Source organism: Dicentrarchus labrax, unplaced genomic scaffold, assembly GCF_905237075.1.
Source record: "Dicentrarchus labrax unplaced genomic scaffold, dlabrax2021, whole genome shotgun sequence".
NCBI lineage: Eukaryota > Metazoa > Chordata > Actinopteri > Moronidae > Dicentrarchus > Dicentrarchus labrax.
Window position 1 is genome coordinate 17,609,962 of NW_026136715.1, and position 25,789 is coordinate 17,635,750.

A 25,789-nucleotide genomic window follows, 5' to 3' on the forward strand; every position below is an offset into this window, starting at 1 on the left:
AAGATTGTAGGGGGTAAAAACAAATCCATTGTTTTTACCTGCGCTAGGTTGTAGCTACCTGAGTTCCAGTGCAATGGTAACTGCTATAATCATCACATATTTATCATGAAGGCAGTTAGTGTTCCGGTTTCTGAGGACACACTGTGCTTTTCTGTCAGCATGTGACCTGTGGAGGGCGATATGCAATCCTTGTCTCTCCACATCTCCTGCATTATTGATAAGTGTGCTCAAATCCTCTGAGCACATAAGGCACTCTGCATGGGACATCTTGATGCAAAAGCCTTTCAAGCACCCTCATGTCGAGGAGCCAGACCTGGCTTTAATTTGCCTATTAGCAAAAGCACAGAATTTGCATGAAACGAGGCTAATTACTGCTTTGAGGCTCACGCTGGAGATTAGCTTGAAAAGAGTTAAAATGCTCTAAATACACAGATTGTATTGTTCTTACTAAGATGCAGATTCACATTTTTTTTTATTTTTTTTTGCTTTGGGTCCTGCCTTTGGTTGCTATTGTTGCTCTGTTTGTATTGTTGCTAGGCCCTTGAGCTCAATCGTTACTTTTAGTCCCTCAAACCCTTTTTTTCACTAGCCTCTTTGTCGCTCCCCACCCCCCACCCCCCCTTCTGTCGATGGAGGTATGCACTTGACTGTCTAGCCAGAGCGAACACTATGCATTGGCCCTGACACAAGCTTTATCTCTAGTCAATAAAAGTGCAGTTTGTCTAAGAGGGGGATTTATGGAACAACTGAGGTATGGATAGCTAGAAATATCCTACAGTGAATGCTTAGTCTCCTCCTCTTTCTCAGTCACATATCCAATGCAGTGTGGAAAGCTTGAACACAAATCCCAGGGGTACCAGCATGCGTGGTTGAGAGGGATGACATACCAGGCATGGCTGCAGATTCTTGTTCATTAAATGTCTGTGTGGCCATAGGGAATGGCAGGATAGTGTGGAAATATTGTGTCATCATGCCTTTTGCAGATACAACAGGTGGAGGTGGTATAGTTGGAGTAGGCTACATGTGTTATTATTTAAATTCTGTATTGTCTGTCTTTTTCCACTGTTATCAATGCATATGACGAATTGAGACACTGATTAATGTTGGCGTGTTTGGAAAAACCTGACACAACACAAAAAAGCAAATGGCCCATAGTCCGTCACTGGTTCATGTGACTTTCAGTTCCAAATATATCACTGTTAGTGGTCTGATTGAGGAACAGGATCTGGGAGTTGAGACCCACTATTTGGCAACTTGGATAAAAATAATTAATATATTAATCAGGTACATTTAGTGTTTTTTGTGGGTTTTTTTTTTTTGTGAAACTAAAATTCAATGTTTGGACCATAACTAGTCCAAGAGTGAGATAAAGCAAACCAGATGTTATCAACCACATTATTAATTTTGTTCTTCTCCCACAGCCATTTCCAACCCCAAAGCCCCAAAGGAACCAGCAAAGACCTTCAGTTTTGATTACTCCTACTGGTCACACACTACGGTGAGTTGGAACATTTCATCTATTCCAGTAGTATTATAGTAGTAGTATAGTATTAGTATTATACTCCAGTGTAATGACCAATAAGAGGGTACATTTGACATACATTGTCAGTTTGACAATTATCCTCATTTTAATTAATTTCTCTTTCTTCCTCACAGCCGGAAGACCCCAGCTTTGCGTCACAGAACCTTGTGTACAATGATATCGGCAAAGAAATGCTGGCTCATGCTTTTGAGGGCTACAATGTCTGCATCTTTGCTTATGGCCAGACAGGAGCTGGCAAATCCTACACCATGATGGGCAAGCAGGAAGAGGGGCAGGAAGGAATCATTCCCATGGTTTGTTCTTCAATATGTGTTTCTGATTTTACTGAATTGCATTGCAGATTAAGACATACTTTGCCCACTGTCCAATGCAATGTCTGTCATAATTCTAAACCAAATCAAACCACATCTGAGATGTTGAGACTGCAATTTGCCATTACGTATCTAGTAATGAGATAGCTCTTTGTCTCTGCAGTTTTCTCATGCTTAATATCCTTATCCTCATGTGGCACAGTTCAACATTTCACATAGTCAGCCTGTTATGTTGAATCTGTCCTTGCTTCCCTTTATAGCCATCGCCTGGTTTAGAAGAAGAGCAGAGCAACAGATTAAAATAATAAGTAGACTTTACCTTTTAAAAAAAATTATATTTATTCCCCAGATATGACTAAAAGCCATTGATTTGCTGTACAAATGACTATTGATTTTTCTTTTTATGACCAACCTCTAATTGTGGCCTTATTTTTCTGATAAACACTATAATGGCATCAGTAAATAGAGTATGACCTACATCAGGTTCCAAATGTTTTCCCCCTGGGTTTGTTAGTTGATCTTCTTCCTTTTTTTTCCCACCACATGTTTTCTTTGATCATATCATTTATTATAATGGTCTTTGGTTTAACTGCTTTGCTAATGACCCCAAACTCTATATTCAGTTGTGCTAAAAATATTATCACTGCATCTACTTGCCCTGCCTCCTCCATCTCATGCACATTCTGCATGAATGAAAACAGACAACACCTCGTCTAAAATCTCGTCTTGTCAGATATTTCTTACAATTTTGTTTCTAGCTCATGCATTATTCTAGCATTTATGCTGTATTTTACTCAATAATAACCATTAAGTGTTAAGTCTCATCTGCTGATGTTCTGATTGTATGGTTTCCTTTATTGCTAAATTATTTGCTATATATGAAAATACATTGTTAGTATTGGTCAACAGATCTCCCTCCTCTTCATCCTCCCTTTCACCCCTCCACATGCCGTTAATTTGCACTAAATATCTCCTTTCTCTGCCTCTCAGCTCTGTGAAGATCTATTTGAGAAAATCAATGAGGACAACAACAAAGAGGAGCTTTCCTACTCAGTAGAGGTGAGTCTCAGACTGCTTTGGCTTCTGCAATCCTCAGTTCTTGCCCCTGACTCGTGTGTTGGCTTGTGTTCAATGAACCATTCCTAGCCTTCTCCTTACAGTATATCAGGTAATAGTCAGACATCAATCACACATTGGCTGAGCCTTCAAAGATGCTGGGTTTCCACAGCACGTTCCTTCAGATTATAATCTTAAATTGTACACCTTTGCTAAAAAACAAACGCACATCTTGGAAATATACTATAAAATACCCTACAATGTTTTGGCCTGCATTATAATAAAGTACATTCTGCTTAATTTGACTGCTTCATGATATTGCACAGGAGCGCCTGAATTTATAATCTGTTAATTTTGCAATGGTTTCTAGGTCAGTTACATGGAAATCTACTGTGAGCGGGTGCGAGATCTGCTCAACCCTAAGAACAAAGGGAACCTACGAGTGCGAGAACACCCGCTACTGGGCCCCTACGTAGAGGACCTGTCCAAGCTAGCTGTCACCTCCTACACGGACATCGCTGACCTAATGGATGCAGGCAACAAGGCCAGGTGAGCCAAACCCTGGGATCATGCCAAGATCATGGGAGAGAGGGGGGGGGCAATAGTGGTGGTGATACCAATGATGATCTGATAATGTCCTCCGAAGAATGAGATAATTTAGACACAAAATTGCACACAAGATAACAATGATTTGGAATCAGGAAATGTTCTTATCTCATAGATTTTTATAGCTTGATTGCCAGTGTTGATCAAGGAACAGCTAGATATATTCAGGACATCAGAACCTTCCTTATGGTGGAGTTTTAATAAAACAGCAAGTCCAGGTTGACCTGAAACTTGTCTTAAATTGGAGGTAGTGACTTTCTCACTGAAATGTGTGTGTGCGTGTGTGTGTGTGTGTGTGTGTGTGCGTGTGTGTGCGTGTGTGTGCGTGTGTGTGCGTGTGTGTGCGTGTGTGTGTGAGACGAGAGCTTGTGTGGGGAGGAGTGAACCCTGCCTTAATCTTCCTGTGCTGACTCAGAAGGCTTATTTCTAGAACATGCCGTGAACAGCCCGTATCTCCCCTATGACTGTCCCTCTGAGTGCGCCATGTGTATTTGTATTTGGTGTCCTCACATTATTACCCACCTCCGCTGCAAAAAGTAATCCCTTAGACTCAATTCACTCTAATAGGCACAAAGCCCAGGGATGATAGCTCTCGTAATAGCCAAGACCATGAATTTAGCATTAGTAATGATGAATAATTTAAAAGGTAAAATGAATGAAAGTGCTCAGAAGGATCTGTTACATACTTATCGTTTTGTATTTCCTAACTATGCCCATATGTGCTAATCTACAGAACCGTGGCTGCCACCAACATGAATGAGACCAGCAGCAGGTCCCATGCTGTTTTCACCATCGTCTTCACACAAAAGAAACATGACAGCGAAACAGACCTCTCAACAGAAAAGGTCAGAGGAGACAGACAGCACACCTTCTGATTCTTAAATTAGACCATTAAGCATTCGCACTTATAGAACTTATAACCAACTGTGCTCTTATGCTGTCAGAAGTGCATTTCTTCATAACTGGATTTTACTCTTATTTACTTACTAACTTACTGAGTTTGCTCAAGATAAGATGTCTCCTAAGCTCTTCTCAGTTGGTGGTGGTCGGAGAAGGAAAAAGAAAGAGAGCCATTTTAGATTTGACTTTTACCATTTCCTCAGACTGAAGAGACAAAGACCACTGTGTTGTTGTAAACACAATGCCTTTTGTGTTTAGCTACTCCATCAGATTTTACTGCCTAGCTGAATGTCACTTGACAGTAATGTCCAAATGTTTGAAATGGTTTACACTTACACATGTTTGACTGTTTAGTTTGTTAACTATGCTGAAAACATGCTAAACTGTGTATTTGATAGTCTTTGAGTAATAGTCTGATCTTCTTTCAGTTTATAATTCAAGTGTGAATTATTCATACGCTTGATGCATCTAAAATGCATTTACTCCCTCTTCAGGTCAGTAAAATTAGTCTGGTAGACTTGGCAGGGAGTGAACGAGCAGATTCCACTGGAGCTAAAGGTACCAGGCTAAAGGTAAGACTCCCGTCATCACAGGCATCCAACATTGGTTGACTATTATTACCTTGATGGCTCCTAAATCATATTTTTTTCATCTATGGTTGCAGGAGGGAGCAAACATCAACAAATCTCTCACCACATTAGGAAAGGTCATCTCTGCCTTGGCTGAAGTGGTGAGTGTTTGATTTATTTATTTTATTTTTTATTATTTATTGTCAGTCCCTATCCTCCTTTTCAGCCTTTTCTCTTATCCTCTACAACTTGACCCTGACTTCTCAAGGAATTAATGTTTGTAGCCTGGCATGCTGTAATGTCTGCCCTTGTGTTTTCTCTTCTCTTGTCCTTGTAATGCCTGCTTACACAGGATAACAGTACCAGCAAGGTAAACCCCTTTGACAGCTCAACCACTAACCTCTGATTCCTATCATGAGGCAGATTTGACAGCCTTTTGCCATGTGCAGTGTTGAAGGTGCTGCACAGTGTGCTGTCACCACCATGTTTTGTCACCTAAGTGCTGTGCTTTTAGGCGCCATGCACAGTCCGCAATCCTTGCACCAGAGCAAAAGCTAATCAAATCGGGCCTCTACTCATTTTACCTGACCTCTTATCCATTACATATGAGGTGTTTGTCATGGTACATCATATTATTGTTCAGTCTTAACTACCATCCGTAATTTTAGTGCTAAAACAGAATTCAGTTGTTGTTTTTTTCTGCGTTCCAATGAATGTTTGTTTACTGCAGAGCAAGAAGAAGAAGAAGACTGATTTCATCCCATACAGAGACTCAGTTCTGACATGGCTGCTGAGGGAGAATCTCGGTATGAACATTAATATCACCTGATAAACAACCTTTACCTGGAGAATATGCTGGAATTTATGTCTGTAAACTGTAAGAAAATCGTTATTCCTGGACCGCAAGAAAAATTTAATTCTATAATACGAAGAGGGGTTTAAAAATGACTGGAGCTAATGTGTATTACTCCAATTACTCTAATTTAAGAAGAGCACTGTCAGCAGACTCTATTTCAACCTAACTAGACAAGCACACCCATCTTTTGGTTCAGAGATGTATGGAGGAGAGCTGTACAGTGTATCTTCAATCTTAGCTGACGCATGTAGCACATAGCAGTTTAGTCTAATCAGACTGAGCTCTTATATTAGGATTCAGCACTACTTTTTGCTCTAATAGTATTTTATTTAGTGCTGATAATATTTAAAGTACAGTACTGTGGGAATCCTGTTGTATTTGGAAATAAATCCAGTACTAATCTATCTTGTTTAGGTCTCTCCTTTCACCCACATTGCTAAATAATTTACATCTTTACTGATATTTTGTCATCAGGTGGAAACTCAAGAACAGCCATGGTTGCTGCCCTCAGTCCTGCAGATATAAACTATGATGAAACTCTCAGCACGCTCCGGTAAGGTTTCCATCCACGACATGGACAGTAACAAAATAATTGTAGCTAATTGTTTGCAATTGATCCCTAACTACGAATACATTTTATTACCATTATGATTTTTAGCTATGCTGACCGAGCTAAGAACATCAAATGCAATGCTGTCATCAATGAGGATCCCAACAATAAGCTGGTGCGTGACCTGAAGGACGAAGTGGCTCGACTGAAGGAACTGCTCCGTGCCCAGGGCCTGGGAGACATCTTGGACAGTGAGTTTTGTGCTATCACGGCAGGCCGTATCTGCAGCCACACAGCATCTACCTTCTCTCTCAGGGTCTACCACAAGCTGGCAACATCTTCTTTCTACTTCACTGTCTCATTGCTTTCAGCCATCCAACTTTGTTTCCATCACAGTGCTTGTACCAGTGCCTAGTACTAAAAACACTTAAACAGCTTTTAGAAACATATTTACCACATTACTGGTTTATTCGACTCCTTACAGAGAGAAATGTGTATTGTGTATTTTCGTACTGTGTATTATATAATATAGTTAATTATATTATATTATATTAATTATAGAATATTAAGGTTCCATACTGTAAAAATATTTCTAAATCATTTAATGAAAATGTATATGGTCTCATGTGGCTGGTTGTGACAACACACATGGTAGTTTAAAGCGACATTAAACTATCACACTCCATTTGCTGTACACAAGAGTAATGGCTCATAGCCTAGTCAATTAAAGACATAATACACCCATTAATAACTTCTAATATCTGAACTGATTAATAACCTGCCTACTTGCTAATGCCTGCTTAGATCATGCCTAATGACATGGCACTTAACACGTCATTCCATGCCATTTCTTTTCATCCTCATTATCGTACTCGTCCTGCTCACTAAGAAATGTCTGTAACCTTTTCCTCCCATTCTACTGGTGCTGACCTCTGACCCTTCTCATCTTTTCCTGCTTCCCCTCAGTTGATCCTATGGGGGATGATTGCCCAGGAAGTGGAATCAAATGTGTGTATATGTGTGGTAGTCATGAATTGTCTTATCACTATTGTCCCTATTAATAATAGCTAACATTGCTTATGCCCCCATTACCTTTTTATATTAAATTTGCTACCAGCTTTGCATGTAAATGCTGAAAAAGCCAAAGCTTAATTGAATGAGAGTCAGAAATGCAAGGCTTCTGTAGGTGTGCTAATCTGGCAAGGGTTAGCATGCCACTAGGTTAGCATGCTTCGCGCTTGTGTTTCTGTTACCTTTCAGAATGATGGGGGTGAGGCAGCTGTTTGTAGGCTCAAATCCAACTTTAGTAACTTTAGTTACTTTTGGAAAATCCCTTTTAGAAACATTTCGTTTATTAGAATAGCTCGTCTGTCTCCCCCACCCCCAACACAATCTCATAACTTTCTTACTATGTCAGTCTTTGACTCATTTTCTCAGGCTTCTATTCTTCACAGTGGCCTTTATGCTTTTTATTTTGTTGTCTCTTACTAACCATCCACTGCAGGTGACATTGCTCAAAGCTTTAGAATGGCACTTCTCGGTTCTCAAACTGAGGCTCAGAGCTACAGACGGAAAGGTGCATGATTTTAAATGTCTAAGTAGTGGCTACGTAGAGTACTGGCTACTTAGCAAAGGTGTGTGTGTACACCTCTGAGTTAACTAACTTGATGTGTTATGATAGTTTGTATTGAATTGCTAGTTTGCTAGTGTGGCCTCAGCTGTCTCAAAAATCCCTAATACCTCTTCCCTCCTGCCCTTTTGCTCTAAAAATCATTGTAAATGCTGTAAATTTGAAGTAATCCTGGCCAAAAGCACGTGTTCTCCCACTTTACCTAATGTGCAGGACAAAAGCTTACATTTTGCTGATGTTTTCCCAGTATAAACGAGAAAAGTTTAACAGCTCAGTACTTGGGTACTGATGCATTCCCTGTTTTTCTGAAATATGATAAGCCTGTATTACCCGTATAAACTGCACACATTTTTATTTCCAAAATGTCAGCACCTATAATTTAAACTCTACTTTTGCTGGCCGTTTGTTTTGTTTTTAATTTGATTCTTAGAAGGCACCGTCTGTGTTACGTCAAAGGTCCTTTAAGCCATTATATGGACATGAGCTACCTGACCTTTTAGTGAGGCTTCTGTGGCTCCGTTATGGTGGTTGTTTGAGTGCACGCGTATGTGTGTGTGCGTGTGCAGTGAATCAAACTACTTGACTGCGGGCTGAACTTTGGCAGCATGTGTCAACAACTCTCATCTGTCCTCCCTATGGGCCTTCTTGCAGTTTCCATCTCCTTCCTATCCTGTTGCCGATACACTGATAGCAGTTTTCACACAGTGTGTTCTCATTCATGCTAAGAGTTCAAGACAAAAGCAACACAGTGACGTCTCACTATTCCTCAGAATTGTACATACTAGAAATTAAGTGCTCAGAGTTAATTGCTCTGCACTGTAATTCTGGCCCACATAAAACCAGCCCTCTGGATCCTCTCTAATAGAGAACAAGCTGAAATTTTATGCATTTTGCCTGGGAGTTGAATAGCGGCTGCAAGCAGACTACTGTGAACTACCTGGAGTGAAAACTGCTGCTGTCTGTAGCTGACCATTATGCAGGGTGTTTGTCTTAACCCTTTGACCTACAACGTGTGTCTTACATTGGTCTTCCCTCCCCTTTGTCCTTTCTCTTTCCCCATCTCTCCCCTCTTTCTCCTCCTATTTGGTATTTGGTTCCTCCATTTTATGTGGTTTATTCCCCCTATCCTGTCCCGGGCCTATCCCATCTCTCTCTGTGTTGTACTTTTTTTCTCTCTCCCTCTTTCTCTCCTGCTGTTGGCTCAGACCTCAAAGACATTCAGAACAATAAGCATAGATACTTGATAGCCTCAGAGAACCAACGCCCTGGCCATTTCTCCACAGCCCCTATTGGTTCCCTGACAGCCTCTCCCTCCTCTGGCTCGCTGTGCAGCCAGGTGGGCCTTCAGTCGGTCACCAGCATCCAGGAGCGCATCATGTCCACCCCTGGAGGAGAGGAGGCTATTGAAAGACTCAAGGTAAAGTTGGTCTGTGCAGCAGTCTTCAAACTAGACTTGTGTCTCATATTAAGAGAGAAGAACAGCCCCACAGCTATCTGTCCACTCTGCTAAGACCGTCAACTACATTAATCTCTTAACTGGGGATTTAATAACAAACTAGAGTGCTCATGTTGTGCAGTGTGGAGCAACAGCCTGGAATGTACATTTTTATGCAAGGTGCAATGTGTTAAAGAAAAAATTCTGATATATCTGTGAATCTTAAATCTTACATTCTCAATTTAACAGTATAAGAAAACCCCTTTATTAAATATCTGAAAAGATACCCCTGTAGATAAGGGCTTTAGTATTTTGAGTATTAGTATTAGTATTTTATATATTTATATTTATATATATATATACATATATATATACACACACAATATACAATCACACACACCATAATATTTGTTTTGTAAATTAGAAGTACATTTAATGTCAACATGTCTGTTGTTTTAATTTTAGCCCACACAAAACAAAAGCACATCAGTCCTCATGTGGCCTCTGAGCTTTATATCTCGCACGCTCGCAGTCAACCTCTCACTTTGTCGATAAGGGAGCACATAGGATTGCAACAACCAACCATGAGGAGCTGCAGTTTCCATGGCAACCGTGGTGCCCAGTCTGTCTGTCATCCAATGACGTCAAGCACCAACGCAGATACAGAGGAAATTTGACCAAAATAGATCCAGTCTTATTGGCTTTTAGCTTTAATAGTGAGGCACATAATATTCACATTGTTTGTTCCTTAAAGTTGTTGCAGCTATTTTGGTGATCCACAAATAAAGATTACAGCGAAGGTTACCTTTTATAATTCTTATTAATTAACCTCTCATTATGTTTAAACTTACATGACCTTATACTGTCTTATTAAACACAGCAACAAATGTCACATAATATATTAATATTCAGAAGAACAGATTTCTGGGTACCTGACTGGCTTTTAAAATAAAAAGAGGAATAGGACTGTTCTGTATGGTTACTAGAGCTTTAAGCAGAGCAGACACTCGTAAGTTATGGTATAATTGCCATTATATACAGCTCTATGTTACCCTGCCCCTTACGCCTTTGTCCCTGACTCAGAATGTGTGTAATCTTTGTCACTAGTTTTACAAATGAAATCTCATCAATCCAGACTGAGTGTGCCTATGAGCTAAACACACTGTTACTACCTCTCTGCTAATAGCTAACGTTACATTACACTTGTTGTGTTTTCCTCCCACTTTTCCTCTGATGTTCAGGAATCAGAAAAGATCATTGCCGAGCTCAATGAAACCTGGGAAGAGAAACTGCGAAAGACGGAGGCAATCCGCATGGAGAGGTCAGTATTGGCAGACACTGTCTGCTCCTACGTGTGCCTCCACCCCTCCTTCAATTTGTCTGCCCCCCCCCCCTCCCTCCATTGCTCCGTCTCTGTCTTTTCACCCCTCTGTGCTGTCTGTCTCACTTTCTTCACCTGTCTCATTTCCTCTGCACTCATTCTGTCTATTTCCCTTCCCTTTTCTGTCATCACACTCTGCTGCACATATACCCCTCTCACGCCCTTTCTCCCCCTTTACCCACTCATCTGTGGCTGCAGACGTCAACCATGTTACTGTCTGTCCATTGAGCCTCACTGGTGCCATTCTCTGCCTGTTATCGTACCACAAACCACTTGCAGTAATGTTGCACTTCTCATCATCTGTCTCTTATCAACACAAAAGCTCTCTGCTGAACATCAAAGAATATGTGCTGTGTGAGGGAGAGTTGTCTTCCAACTTTGTGTCATTCCTGAGCCTACAAATGTTTTTCCTTCACTACAGGGAGGCCTTGCTTGCAGAGATGGGTGTGGCAATCCGTGAAGATGGAGGCACTTTGGGGGTCTTTTCTCCTAAAAAGGTAGAAGAGACATGACAAGCACAGATATTAATGGCACAGGACTGTGTCAAAATTTCCCATGGGTGGTGATGCACACCCTTCTGCCATCACTTCCTCACTTCTGTTTCCCATGTTGTCTTTTTCCATGAGCACCCTCCCTGTACCTTCTGTTTTTTCTCATCTGTTCACTTCATCATTCTGTTTCTTTCCATTCTTTGTTATTTGCTTCCTTCACATACTCAGCTTAGCCATGAAATTCCATTTGATGAGCAGTTTGATTGTTTTCCCACCAAGAAGGTTTGTTTAATTGAAGCAGCAGACAAAGCATTCCTGCAGTAGATGTAGCCCCATAACTGAGTTTAGTTAGTTTAGTAGTAATAAGTGTGCTTTTTTCCATGGTCAGACTTGTTCTAACTGGTTACTCTACCTGCACATATCTGACCTTTTTATATACTCTCATTAAATATTTACTGTTAACTACTGTGTTGAACATACACAGTTTATTTTCCACCTCCATTTTAAACCTCTGTTTGATTGATGGACTAATATATGTGATAATCTTTTCAATGATGGGGTTGTATTAAGATCTGACAAGTGATTCTGAATTTAAGCTTCTTTGAAGTTAAAGTTATGTTTGAGTATAATATTTGGCTCTAGTATATTATTCAATCCTTTCCTTTAGCAGCTTAGAGCTATTAGTGCTGTCATGAGGCTTATTAAATTACATGCAATGGTACATTCCTCTCACTCTTCGTACCTCTCAAGCATCCTCCAGTAGAAGAAGTGCTGTGTGGCAGCAACATGAAGACAAGTAGATGTGTTTAATTGTGCCATAGAAAGAGCTTTGTTATCTTTTAATATCTGACTATTCAGCGACAGCTGTCACTGGATCAGCTGAGGTTTCAGATTCCCCTCTTTGAAGTTAATCCTTCTATAGGAATGTTTTGAACCCCCTCCTCTGCTACTAATTCATCTATTTTATTATTTTATTCCTTTTGTTCACATCCATTTGTCTTCCATTCATTTTTTTTGTCTCTCTTTTCACTCACTGCCGCTCCATGGGTTAGCATTTCGCTCAGAAGCCTTGTGATCTTTATACAGACTTTAATGGGGTGTTTTCCCCTAAAAAGGTTGGTGGTTTGGTGGAGTAGTTGCTAGCATTGTTTGTAGCATTACTGTGATGTATCAGACTCCAGAGGTATCAGTGTTAAGTCACTGTGACATTTCTGTCCACAATCATGCACTGTATATCACGATTCACTGATGAAAGTAGTGAAACCCTAGAAATGTTTTTTGTGGTAAACTGTCTACCTGTTATGTTTCATCTGCAGACTCCACACCTTGTTAACCTGAATGAGGATCCTCTCATGTCAGAGTGTCTGCTCTACTACATCAAAGACGGAATTACAAGGTAACCAAAACCTGAATGATGACACTGAAATGCTGCAGAGGATGTGGAAAAGTTTGGAGTTTTGCCCAGGCAGGGTATCTGAAAAACTACTCTGCATTAAATTTTTCCTCTTTTGATGTTAAGCAAGAGGAACTTTCAGAGTCAGAGGAAACTGGCTTAAAATCTGCTACTGATCACAAAAAGTTTCACTGTCTAAAGTTACTTTCCTCCCCTCTTTGTCCTTCTGGCCCCCTCGGTAGACTATTCCTGTTGAGTATTTTGTTACAATCACACCCCAGGGGGCCAATAATAGATGACGGAATCACAGACAAAAGAAACTCTAGTGCTTTAGAAGTGCTGCCTTCTTAAAGTAATGGTCTAAAGGTTCCATTTAACTTGGCTCTGACTTTTTTATCGAAATGGCTGCCAATACAATGAGAGGGCCATGTTGACTCTCTCAAAATGGCCTCTGTGATTGTTTCAGGGTGGGACAGGCTGACGCTGAAAGACGACAGGACATTGTTTTAAGTGGTGCTCATATCAAGGAAGAGCACTGCATCTTCCGCAGCGAAAGGAATGCCAATGGAGATGGTGAGGCAACATATTATGAGTTTTCTAGCTTGTGTTTGCATTGGCGTATGTAGATGTGTTTTGAATACGGATTATTTTCAGTTAAATTGTTGATAGCAAGAACTTTAAAGACAGATACCTATAGCCCCTAAATATCTGCAAAAGCAACCGCTTTATCAATGCAGGAAATAAATGCATAAATATAGACTCTTAATCCATCTTCTGTTGCTAATGGAAACATAATGTCCTAAATGTCAGTACACACTACATTCATTGAATGAGATAATTGTCCTTTATGGTTAAGAATGAGCGATGATGAGCCTTTCAGAATGAGTCACTGATGATTAGTTTGTGTGTTTTTGCTGAAGTTATCGTCATGCTGGTGCCCTGTGAGGGATCAGAAACCTACGTCAACGGCAAGCGTGTTGAGGATGCAATCCAGCTTCGTTCAGGTATATATTTCATTTCATTCATATTTTTGTAAATAATTTGTAAATGTGATACTTGTATTATCTCCGTAGCCCATAAAGAGATGACTGATTTCCTAATAACTAAAGATAATTGAATCCATATAATGGGTTTTTCCTTTGACTTCATAAATCATTATATAAATTAGTTCATAACAACCCTTGTGATGTTCTGATTTGAATTAAAAAGAATCATGTTGAAACAAGAGTTGGAGCTGGTACATTTATACAGCTTTACTTTCAGCACAGAAGGAGCAATGTCTTTGCTGATTCCATGCTCTCCACGCTTATTTCTGCCACATGTGTACCCCACCTTCTTTCAGGTAACCGTATCATTATGGGAAAGAACCATGTGTTCCGGTTCAACCACCCAGAGCAGGCCAGAGCTGAAAGGGAGAAGACACCATCAGCTGAAACCCCTGTGGAGCCTGTGGATTGGACCTTTGCTCAGAGAGAGCTTCTGGAGAAGCAGGGCATCGACATGAAGCAGGAGATGGAGAAAAGGTATGCAGTCCATCCTTTTAGCCATATTTAATTTTTTATTTTAATTTCTAGTGTCAGTAGTCGGATTTGTTTAAAATGTGTATTTTACAGTGTGTGTGTGTGTGTGTGTGTGTGTATAAATATATATATATATATATATATATATATATATATATATATATATATATATATATATATAGTAGAATCGTGTGATGTATTTCACAATATATTTTACTCATGTATGATGTAGGCTCACTGAGATGGAAATCTTGTACAAAAAGGAGAAGGAAGAAGCAGACCAACTTCTGGAGCAACAGCGACTGGTGAGTTCAAATAAGTTGAAATTTAATCAAACCCACTTGATGAATCTCACAACTCAGTCTGTTCTCTATAATCACTTTAGAAGCTGTAGATAAATTAGTAGTAACTGCAGAGTGGGTTTAATAGATATTAAGCTATAACTTATTTGATGCTTTTTTCATGTTAGTCATAATTGCAGGCAGCTTCTTGAGTGATTCAGCTAGTTTGTGATATTTTGTGTGTGATTTTGAGTGCAATGTACTTCAGGATATCTGTCATAAGTGGAATTTAAAGTTAAAGCATGGTTTTTTTAATATGGTAAATTACAATTGGAAAGTTAGTTTTTAGTCCATTTAAATCTGACTAGTACTAATTCTCACTCTGAGCGCTGACACTTGAGGGTGTGGGGGGGGTGTGTGTGTGTGTGTGTGTGTGTGTGTGTGTGTGTGTGTGTGTGTGTGTGTGTGTGTGTGTGTGTGTGTGTGTGTGTGTGTGTGTGTGTGTGTGTCACTTTTTTTACTCCTAGCGCATGTCTGTTCTTCTTGCATGGAAGTTTTTCTGGTTTGAGACAGATGAGCTTTTACTCGCCTTCTTCTTGAGTTATAACAGATTTTTCTGTAGCAATTTGATTGAGTGAGAATTAGATTGTAAAGCTTTCCCCTTTCCAAATCCCTGTTTTTCACTTTTCTTGTGTCTTCTATAGTGGATCTGAATCTTGCAAAACAGCAACTTACAGCTAATGTTTATTTGATATTAAGATCAAAATTCATTTAAAACTGATTGAATATTGGTCAGTATTAGAAACACATTGCCTTGTTTTAATAATGTGAAGCTGCTTTTGCATGGTTCATGTTAATAGCATGTTTTCTTAACTCTGGTTCTGGACTAAGTTGCAGTGTTTGCTGTTGAGCTGGTCAACTTTGAAGTGGCTGTTGATTTGCTTGGATTAGATTTCTACTCTAGTTTTCTTGCTCTGTTTTGTCCTGAGTTTCATCTCTTCAATGCAGTTGCTGACATGTACAATGCATTGTGATAACAAAAAATCCTGCTGTAGATTTTTGACAGATAGTGACAATGTGGTTTCTCATTGACTTCTTTGGCTACCTCTGTTTGCTAGCCTTACCTGGCATCTGTGTAGCACACTGAGGGAACGGCTCAACAACCGTTATCACTGCTTACAGTTGAATCAGTGAATCACAGACCTCTTCCATACTCTGGTGGTTTTATGTGCAGAGCTACAGGCATAGAGTTCAGGCTCCCAACATGTCCAAATCTAGCCCTAGCTACAGTATCATACACAAGACCTGAGTTATCTGTACCAAATGGTTGTGATCTGTAATGTACTTTGTCTACAAAAAAAATGAGAAACTGCATTTTTTCCCAACTAACATCTTTCTTGTAGTGGATTAACACTTACCCTCACTTCTGCCTCTCCTCTCTCTACTGGCTTTCTGATCAACTGCAAGAACACTCTGTCTTCTAACTCACTGCTAATACTAAAGCCACTCAAACCTTCTGGACTAAAGGGGGAAAGCTCCAAAATCCATCTACATGCATGCCACTGTAGCGTGTGTTGGGATCCGGCTTTCAAAATCACAAAATTTTCAATTAAGAAGAGGAATATCACAAAACAACACAGAAGTGCTCCAATCAGCAGCTATCCTCTATTGATATTTCTTTCCTAATCATAATAGACATGCTTTACCTTTTTACTTTTAATATCAATATGCAACATTGGGAACAACATTGTAAAAGCTGATGTCCCCATTTCTGAGATATGAAAAGCCTTGTTTTTTCAACAAGTGAACGTATTAATGAATATAAATTAAATCCTATCCATATCACCATTTCACTAAAAAAAAATATGAGATCAACAAACTGACAAGAAAGTCAATGGAAGCCACTGTTTGTTGGATTTTCATTTGTTTTTCAATCTTTATTTTAATGTAATTCTGGGAATGTGCATAATTTACGGAACTGCATGTTGCCATACATCTTGTACAGTAATGATGTATGCAAGATATTTGAATAACATTATGACAGTGTCGTCTTTGATAAATATCCTAAATCTCAGAATTCTGAACCACGAAATTCTGTCTAAGCTCAAGTATTATGTTCTGATATAACTTCGACTTTACTCGTGGTTGAAGTTCCCATGTTGCATATTCATACCTTTTATTCATTCTTTTTAAAAAAGCCATCCTTTCATCCTCTCTTTGATTTCCCATTTTAATTTCTCCTTTTTTTGGGAACCATTTGGTTTGTTTCCTGTGTTGTTTTCTCAAGGATGGAGACTCTGATAGTGGGGATGACTCTGATAAGAGGTCTTGTGAAGAGAGCTGGAGACTGATCACTTCCTTGAGGGAAAAGCTGCCTCCCAGCAAGCTACAAACCATAGTGAAAAAGTGTGGGTTACCCAGCAGTGGGAAGAGAAGAGAGCCAGTTAAAATGTACCAGATCCCTCAACGGCGCCGCATCACCAAGGACTCCAAGTGGGTGACCATCTCTGACCTGAAGATCCAGGCTGTTAAAGAAATCTGTTATGAAGTAGCGCTCAATGATTTCCGCCACACACGGCAGGAAATTGAGGCACTGGCCATTGTAAAGATGAAAGAGCTTTGTGCTAGCTACAGCAAGAAGGACCCCAACGAGCGGGACTCGTGGAGGGCGGTGGCTCGGGATGTTTGGGACACCGTTGGCGTTGGTGATGAGCGCATTGAGGATGTCATTACCAATGGGACTCGACCAGGAGGGGTTGTTATGGATGACCTAAAGGTGCACATTGACAAACTTGAGGACATCCTGCACGAGGTCAAGAAACAGAATAACATGAAGGATGAGGAGATCCGTGCTCTCAGGAACAAGATGGTCAAAATGGAAAAAGTCCTTCCACTCATCACCCCAGAGGGCCAAGAAAAGCCTCCCAGCACCGACACTTGTTCTAGCACTGCCACGACTCCGAGCCCTCGAGAAGGAAAGCCTCCTGTTCCTACAAAGCCTGATGTAGAGGATGTAGACTCACAGACAGGCCAAAGTACAGGAGATGACTCAACCCTAAAGCGAGGAAGCCACATGCGCTTGATGCGCCAAGAGCAGTTACGCCTCAAGAACCTTCAGCAACAAGAGATATCCAAGCAGCTCCGCCGGAATACCGGACCACATCGCTTTATACCCCCAGAAGACCGCAAGCTACGCTTCCCCTTCAAAAGTAACCCTAAGCACCGTAACTCGTGGAGCCCTGGTACTCATATCATAATTACAGATGAGCAGGTCATTGAGCTAAAGGTGCCTAAAGAAGCTGTAGAGGAAGAAGATGGAGAAAGCCAGGCTGAAGAAGGAGTACAGTCCAGAGATCAGATGGCTGCTTCAGTTATCCAAGTCACTCCCCCATTGCCAAGCCCAGTAGTTCAGCACAGGAGCAAAGACTTGGAGCAAGGTTTAAGCCAGGGTCACAGACATAACTATAGGAACAACCAACATCAGCAGCCCCATGAACGAGGCCGCAGCAACTCTTTTAATCACCGCCAGCGGCCCTCTGGCTCCATGGAGTCACTGCAGCAGTCTGAAAGCAACAGGAGGCATACGCAGGCTTTCTACCAGCCCCGCCACCATCAGAACCAGCCAGCACATCCCCAGCCACACCATCAACCACCACCTTGCCACTATAATAGCATGATGTATATGGATGGCAGATTTAATGGCTACCAGCAGTACCATCACACTGACCACGCTAACCATCCAATCAACTTTCAGGCACCTCCGCGAATGCGCAGGCAAATGTCTGCTCCTAATCTAAAAGCCAGCAGAGAGACGACAGTCTAAGTGGGACTTGTGGAATGAGGAACTAGTTTGATATACTTTTAGTAGGCAAACACATTACAGATCACAACAGCTCAGAATGATGTGAGTCAAACAGCTAAAACTGACTGTGACTTTTGCACTTGATCAGTGTGTCATTGGTTGACCCAAAAGTATTGTATGTATTATAAAAAAGACATTTTATCATCATCATCATCATCATAATATATGCCGTTTTATTAGTTTTTGCTGCATTGTGTGCGCTGTCATCACTAGCATTGGGAGAGCTCATAAGGAATTGAAGCCAACAGATGATAAAGGGACTGTTTTTTTTGTTGTTTTTTTTAAGAAGAGACATGCTATGCCTACTCTGTTAATTTTTCAGCATGTGAGACAATTCATCAATCATGCTTTGATTTTGCCAAAATTATCTTCATGGTTGAATTTCTGAGTTTACATCTTTTCCATTTTAGTATTGATTTGTCTTGAATGTTTTAGCCACTACAGTATGAACACATTGAAGTGTCTAATTTTCATTAAGACTTTTGTTGTTGTTGTAGCCAAATTAGGAATATAAAAACACTATATTTATTTCTTTCTATGTACCATGTAACTGAATGTTAGGATGGAAGACTCGGTTCTCTTTGCAATTTTACATTTTGTGCATACCTCATAAAACATAATTGGCCTAGATCTGGAATCAAAAGACCAGTATGGATATTTTGAACTTTATTATGGAATAACTTGATGCACTAGTCAGTTGTGTGACTGCCTTTTAAATAGACTGAAATAGTGGTAAAAGAAAGTGGTATTCAAAAAGTGCCTTTTTATGCACTAACTATGTTAATCCTGCTGTGCATTTAAACATTTTTCTTTTGCTTCTTTTTAATTCAGAACTCATTCACAAGGGTGGATGAGGAGACTTCATAACTTGCCTAACCAAACTAACTTTTTTTGTAATAACTTACTGATTTATTCAGATTCTTACTAAGCCACTTGATTGCGTAATCCCAAACTTCTAACTTTCTTTTTTGATTTGTTTCAAATATGTAACTGCCACCTAATTGTATTTCAGTATTTTGCACTTCCTCAAATCATAGATATGCTTTATAATTATTTAGTTTGGACACACATTTTAATGCTAAGCAATAAGTTACTATATACTTAAAAACATATTTTTAGACACCCCTTACAAACTACCCACACTCTGTATATTGGTATATTTCTCTTCAGGATGATTTCATTAATAATCCTCTCTGAATCATATGCTATAGCATGCTGAAATGCTAGGAGATAGACATACACAACATTTTATCTAAGTTTCACTGTAACCAGTACAGCATGTTCAAAATAATTTCTCTTCTCTTCCTGTATAAAACACACATCATGAGCGGAGCTCTGTCTCAGTCTTAAAATTACATTTTGGCTTTGTGATTCACTGAGTAAGCACAGAGTTCACCGTGTTTTGATTGGATGTCCTACAGAGTGTTGTCATGGTTCCCAAAGACTCGCCTTGAAAAATGTTGGAGGGAGGACAAAGACTTGAAGTGTTTGCATAATTATTTGGGGGAACTATCCATGTCAAAGGAAATTTTACGGACGGCCTCATTTTAGCTGCATCAAATGCCACATACATCATATATCAGAGTGATGAAATCAGGTGTCTGTGTCGGTGTTATTTCTTTGTGCTTTAGCTGATGCTTATTTGAATTAGCAGCAGGTCTACCTGTTAATCTGTCGTTTCCTTGCTGCATTGTGGCTTTAAAAAACCCATCATTTATTACAATTCAATACCAGATGGCCTTAAAATCATTTCCGAAAACAGTGACACTCAGCATCATGGGAGAGACATTCGAGGACTATGAAAAAAATCAATGATGAAAAATGTTTCTGTGTTTTATACTATTAGTTTTGACAGTACATATTCTACCTTACTATGCTGTAACAGAAACCAAATGATATAATGACATATGCAAATCTAGTTTCTCCACCCTACGCCTTATGTCTTTGACTATCTTTGCATGCAGTAGCTTACATTTCTTCATGCCTACTTAACTAATGTTATTTAACGTATGCACTGGTGGTGCTGATGGCGACCGGGTAAGCTGGAAAGTATACAAGTTCAAATGGACAATGTACAGTGCACTGTTCTTTTGAAATATACATATACGTATGTCAATGTTAGGTCTCAATTCAAAGTGTCCGTTGAGTGTTGTACGTCTGCTTTTTGAATCTGCAATATCAAGTGCCTCACTGTGGCTGTGTACAAAGTTGTGTTGCTCCTTAATCAAGCACTTTGTGCAAACATATAGTAAATATATGGACAATTGTGTTCATAGGTTTAAAAAAAAAAAAGCATATACTGAATCCCTGTGTTGCTGGAGGTTTATTTTCAAAATATGACTGAAATAAAATTACATGCTACAAGTGCAGTTATTTGTTATATGTGGCTGGTATTTGTTTTTCCACTAACAATAACCTAGATGAGGGACAGAAACAGATCTTTACATGTATGCATTATGCAGGAGTAAGCATATGAGACACTGTGCAACATCTCAGGTCAGGTTAAAGGTACTGTAAGTGCTTAAATGAATGCAGATTTAATTATTGTTTCTAAAACAGCCCTTTATTTTTACTGTAATCATTTATTACTACATTATGTAGCAATAACATAATCTCCCACATTTGGTTTTGTTGCCATTGATGTAATTCCATTAACATTACTTCCATTAGCATTAAACTCTTGCCATCTTTAAACCTATTTGAGAATTTAAATATTCATGTTTTGAAACCGCTCCAAACACTATATTCACATGGTACACTATGGGACACATTGTGTTACAGTAGCACATTCACTAGAACATGCTTAATGGATTTCCAAAGGTTCGGCCTTTAGCTTATTGGTAGGAATTCAGCAGGGAGGAGGTTAATGACAAATGAAAAGGCTGCATTGTCTTCCCAGAAGACACTGAACAAACAGGATGAGGTCATCGGGACCACAGCCTGTCCTGCTCTGATGATGATGGCGCCCCTCATTGGATTACAGTTGACTCAGCTTCTACCAACACCTCTCATCTGCCTCTCCAGCCATTTCTCTCAGAATATAAGATGATGTTTCGTTGCTTCATGAAGTTTAATATCCAGAACGTTGTGTACTAATGTCAGGGAGCATTTTAGAAGTTGAAGGTTTTTAATGAATTGCATTAGCTTAAGGATTAGGCTACACAATTAATTAGTATATAGAAAGTCTAAATTATCATAATTAACTACTTTTTTTTAAAAACAGAATTTATTTCTGCTTTTTAGTTTTTGATTATGTCTTACATTTAATGTTGGTCAGTAGACTGACTATAGATGTAATTATTGATGGTGTAAAATAGTTTATCAAGATAATCCAAAACTTTTATGGTTTGGAAATGTACAGTTTAAGGAAAAACTATCCACACTTCTTGTGTACATCTCATTACACAATTTATCTAACTGTAAATCCACTTTGGTGTCACATTATATCCACATCCATGTATTCACATGTCATTTGGCCCAGTAACCAAAGTGCTCTTGTCTTTAATGTAGAAACAAAACTCTGGTAGTATTATGGGATTTGTATGTGTATTTTGGGTTGACATGTGGTGCAGACGGGTAGCTGGGCTGTTGTTGCGGCTGATGGACAGTTGTCCATGATCTCTTCCCTGTGTGTTGGTGTCCAGGTGTACGAGAGCAAATTGCAGGAACTTCAGAAACAGGTGGAGACTATTTCTCTGGTGGCTGAGACACCTGATGAAGAAGAGTTGGAGGAGGAGGAGGAAGAGGAAGGTGCGTACTGTACATCTCCAGTCCTGCAGATATTTCTTGACTTCATATATTCAATATATATATATATTTCAAGCCCAACATATATATATATATATACATATATATAAAAATGCACTGAATGTTTTCTTTCACATTTCCTGTCCAGAGCCCAAACTACTGGGATGTGCGTATAGTATTATTTATGTTTTATAATTAAAAGAACGTAATATCAGCTTCATTCAGATGAATTAAAATCTGTTAATATTGCCATACTAATTATTCATACAGGGTTAGACTAGTCCAAGTAATATATCTTCTAATTCCTTTGAAACTACTACTAATAATAAAACACATTTTGCTTGCAGTCTGAAGGACCATACAAAAGTTTTTCATGTTTTAGCCCATCAACTACTAATTTGCCTCTAAATTTCCAGAAACGGTGCAGAGCAAGCAGCCTTTCAACATAAATGTATTTCCCTACTTTCCAAGCAGCTGTTGGTTTCCAGTCTTCTCAGTACACTTGGACCGTGTACTCACAGAATCTCACTTGAGATTTATAATTCACCGCAGTAAAAACATTGTCTCCTTAAGTGACACACTTTGATTAAAGGAGGCCAGATAAGCTTTTTGTTTGTCTAAATTTATTGATAATATTGTCTGGATTTACTCCTGTGTTTACAAACATTATTGATTTCACCAAACCTTCAACCGCATCAGAATGATTACTGCATTTAGAGTCATCCATTTAGGTGATGCAGATGTTTAGTCGAAATAAAACCATTCACTGCAATATAGCGTTTAATCAAGTTGAGAGCAATAGCAGGTTCTAATCCTGTGTTTTGAATTTGGATGACGGACTGTGGCTTTATACAAGAAAACAACAATGTCCACATTTGCTCCGTTTGTCTTCTGGGTTTGGTTTTTCCTTAAGCAGTGCTTGTGAATTTAAAGCCTGTCTGAAGCTGACTCTGTAAATTCTGATGTTGGAGGTCCCTGAACACTGCTTGCGAGAAATATTGACTTAAAATAAAGGTGACAAAACATTCCCCTTGATGGATCACCAAGAATTGTTAAGAATTTGTGGTTGGGCTAAAACAAGTAAAACTGGTATGGTCCTTCTTGGTTTTATGTGTATCCACATTGTGCGTTTTATGTGTATATGCTTGTTAACATCACCTCTGTGTCTCGCATCCCTGCAGTGCCGTGGACTCAGCATGAGTTTGAGTTGGCTCAGTGGGCCTTCAGGAAGTGGAGGTACCATCAGTTTACCTCCCTCCGTGACCAGCTGTGGGGAAACGCTGTCTACTTGAAGGAGGCCAACGCCATTAGTGTGGAGCTAAAGAAGAAAGTATGTTTGTTTTATCATTGTTAAGCCTTAAAATCAAGTTTGTGCGGCACAAAACTGGTTTACTGAAAGGCCAAAACAAAATATTTGGAGACTCTCAATTTCTAATGGTAAAAGCTGAATGAAAATGTGAGTAAAGGACGATACAAAGTGTAGTTAAAAAACAAATTATCCCAATACTGTACTTGCCTGGCAGCCACATTCATAGAGGTGAATCATCCTCATCAGGTTCTGGGATGTTCCACTGTGAAGTGAGATGACAGCGTGGCGTCATGATGTCATAAAAGGTGCCACATCATTGATTAAGATTTTCATTCAGCCTGTGATGCTGAGGATTTATTTAAGTCGGCACTCAGCTTGTATGTTTTTAGATAATACAGAAGACAATCCTTTAAATCACCCAGAGCAGGGTGTTGACCCATTGTCACACAGTGAAATTAAATCTGTTATGAATCAAAAGCTGTTCTGCTATGGCCCACCTCAGGAGAACACAGGATTTATTTTCGTATCCAGTTCTAGGCGCTACGTAATTGATACTGGAGACGGGTCGTCTGTCACAAAGACATTTTCAGAAGGTTTTTGCTTATCTCTTGGGGAGGCCTGTCCGTAATTTATATCCAGTGTTGTTAATTGGTCTAGCATTTTGCCCCCAGAGGATGCTGGGAGGAGAGAGGCCACAAAATGGGGTGTTGTATGGATTTGTTTGACCTTTCACCCTCGACATATCAACTAGACCTGGGCCATTAATCCAATTTTATTTTCAGAGTCAATTTTGCCGTCCAACAATTATATATTATGAGTTATTGTGCCAGATTGTGGCATGTTAAGACAACCGAATAAAAGTTCATGGTGAAGCTGATGATGCCACTGTACATATTACATTTATTTCTTTGTTCAGAGCTTCAGAGCTTTAAGTTGGAATGGATTTTCATGCTCGTTTTTTTTCTTTTCTTGACTTGTTTTGATGTTGTTGATTTTTTAAAATCTCTTTATTTATCCAGTCTCAACCACCTCTCCCATTTTTCAGGTCCAGTTCCAGTTTGTCTTGCTGACAGACACGCTGTACTCTCCTCTGCCCCCTGAGCTCCTGTCGGCAGAGCCAGAGAAAGAACGTGACTCCAGGCCTTTCCCCCGCACCGTGGTGGCCGTAGAGGTTCAGGACCTGAAGAATGGAGCCACACACTACTGGTCCCTGGATAAACTCAAGTAATGCCCATACCACACCTTGAAATAGTATCGTAGTATAGTATAATATCTGACATCTGTACATCCAGCAGCATCTCTTCCCTCTAGCTATTACGTGAGCCTCCCTGCTTCTCATCGATGTTAAGTGCTCTCTGTCGTCATTTACAGGCAGAGGCTGGAACAGATGAGAGAAATGTATGACCGTGCTGGAGAAATGGCCTCCACGAACCAGGAGGATGGTGAGGGCACTCTGACAGGAAATGACCCCTTTTATGACCGCTTCCATTGGTTTAAACTTGTGGGAAGGTATGTATCAAAAAAATCTGTACAATAGCACATGTTACTGTAGTTAACTGTTTGAATACTGTTTTACTGAGTTTGAAGTAACAGATTTTGTTTTTCTGGTTAACAATTTGGACATTGCTTTACTCACACACAGTTTTTGTGATCCATTTATTTAAAATGGGTGCATGCATTTACTTACATTCCATTTATCATTTTCATGGTCAAATTCTGTTACACAGAATACATTTCTGTAATTGGAGTCATGTGAATCAGTGATATCACGTGTTTTGGCATCACGCTTTATCATTTGTGCTTGGTGTTATTGTGTTTTTTTGTTGTTGTCATGTTTATAATTTGATGTTACATTTGTGATTTTATTTGGTGCTCTTGATTTTCATCTTGATTTCATGTCACTTATTATTATATTTATTTGTGTATTTATTATTTTTCTTTTTTCATATTTTCACTTTCTTTTTTTTTCATAAATTATGTCATTTCATTTATTCATTGTATCATTTTGCTGTGTCTGTTGCCATTCTCATGTTGATATTCCTTTCAGTTCATACACAAACTTGTAAACAACATGGTGGATTTGGATAAAGTGGAAATGTGTGGCATTTTGTAGTTTATCCTCTTTCAGCCAGTATACATGAGAAGATTTATATGTTAATCCTTTTAAAGTGGCATTTCATTTTGGTATAAAATAGTCATGTTTCTATAAACTACTTTGACACCTAGCAGCTTGTTGTAATACCTGCTCTTTATGAAATGAATCCCTCTGTTGCACTTCTGACAGCTTCAAAGTAGAATTATTAGAAAACATTTTCTCAGTTGATTTGGTGTCACTAATGATTTTCTACC

At 39.4% G+C, this 25,789-nt stretch overlaps 1 protein-coding gene across 15 annotated transcripts in view; it reads left to right on the plus strand.

Annotated features, from left to right (window-relative positions):
* kif1b (kinesin family member 1B) overlaps positions 1-25,789 on the plus strand; it is a 58,140-nt gene that overhangs the window by 15,615 nt on the left and 16,736 nt on the right. For 2 of the 15 annotated variants that reach the window (XM_051425366.1, XM_051425375.1), the window contains exons 3-27: positions 1,422-1,498; positions 1,657-1,836; positions 2,845-2,913; positions 3,281-3,459; positions 4,250-4,361; positions 4,911-4,988; positions 5,081-5,146; positions 5,338-5,355; positions 5,716-5,791; positions 6,316-6,394; positions 6,500-6,642; positions 7,358-7,399; positions 9,227-9,438; positions 10,698-10,777; positions 11,259-11,334; positions 12,645-12,724; positions 13,188-13,294; positions 13,642-13,725; positions 14,064-14,244; positions 14,474-14,546; positions 22,029-22,134; positions 22,280-22,297; positions 23,313-23,461; positions 24,486-24,664; positions 24,812-24,949. In XM_051425366.1, the coding sequence (XP_051281326.1) occupies positions 1,422-1,498; positions 1,657-1,836; positions 2,845-2,913; positions 3,281-3,459; positions 4,250-4,361; positions 4,911-4,988; positions 5,081-5,146; positions 5,338-5,355; positions 5,716-5,791; positions 6,316-6,394; positions 6,500-6,642; positions 7,358-7,399; positions 9,227-9,438; positions 10,698-10,777; positions 11,259-11,334; positions 12,645-12,724; positions 13,188-13,294; positions 13,642-13,725; positions 14,064-14,244; positions 14,474-14,546; positions 22,029-22,134; positions 22,280-22,297; positions 23,313-23,461; positions 24,486-24,664; positions 24,812-24,949 (2,602 nt within the window). Of the gene's footprint in view, positions 1-1,421; positions 1,499-1,656; positions 1,837-2,844; positions 2,914-3,280; positions 3,460-4,249; positions 4,362-4,910; positions 4,989-5,080; positions 5,147-5,337; positions 5,356-5,715; positions 5,792-6,315; positions 6,395-6,499; positions 6,643-7,357; positions 7,400-9,226; positions 9,439-10,697; positions 10,778-11,258; positions 11,335-12,644; positions 12,725-13,187; positions 13,295-13,641; positions 13,726-14,063; positions 14,245-14,473; positions 14,547-16,809; positions 20,754-22,028; positions 22,135-22,279; positions 22,298-23,312; positions 23,462-24,485; positions 24,665-24,811; positions 24,950-25,789 lie in introns of those variants that run through there. The other 13 variants (XM_051425367.1, XM_051425376.1, XM_051425370.1 and 10 more) reach the window with 10 other exon arrangements.